Consider the following 459-nt stretch of genomic DNA (forward strand, 5'->3'; position numbering starts at 1 on the left):
GTCCTACCTCCCTGGGTGGGGGGTTGAGATGTTTGCCCTTGCCCCTGACGTGCTGCGGACGGCTCCGCGATGCATCAGGAGCGAGACGCGGTACCGCTCCCGCGATTTCAAGGCGAGGCTTCAGGATCTTGTGGCGGCCGTCGAGATTCCACCGGCGAAGCTGGACGCCGTCACAAATCAAATCGGCCTGGGTCATGCAAAAACCTCTCGTCTCTGGGCAAACACGGCTGGTCCGTGGCTCTGGGACGGTCGGTAGGGCTGTTTCGGCTCGAGAAAGAGCTGATCTAGCCCCAAGCAATAGCACATCCCACACATCTTGTCGACGAGGAGGGAATGCGCCTCCATGCAAGGGGTGGAGATGTGAAGAGCCATCCATGATGTCAACCTCCCATGAACCTAAACCTGCCTTGGCCACTGAATATGTTTGGCCCTCGAGTATGCCACGTCCAACTTGCAACA

At 58.6% G+C, this 459-nt stretch overlaps 1 protein-coding gene across 1 annotated transcript; it reads left to right on the top strand.

Annotated features, from left to right (window-relative positions):
• Positions 1 to 28: 28 nt before the first annotated feature.
• ColSpa_10881 (uncharacterized protein) lies at positions 29 to 256 on the top strand (the record flags this gene model as incomplete). The annotated part of the gene is made up of 1 exon (XM_049277093.1): positions 29 to 256. The coding sequence occupies one exon, from the start codon at positions 29 to 31 to the stop codon at positions 254 to 256; it is 228 nt and encodes a 75-aa protein (XP_049133050.1).
• Between the last annotated feature and the right edge of the window lie 203 nt (positions 257 to 459).

This window comes from Colletotrichum spaethianum, assembly GCF_022836535.1.
Source record: "Colletotrichum spaethianum MAFF 239500 DNA, contig40, whole genome shotgun sequence".
Taxonomy (NCBI): Eukaryota; Fungi; Ascomycota; class Sordariomycetes; order Glomerellales; family Glomerellaceae; genus Colletotrichum; species Colletotrichum spaethianum.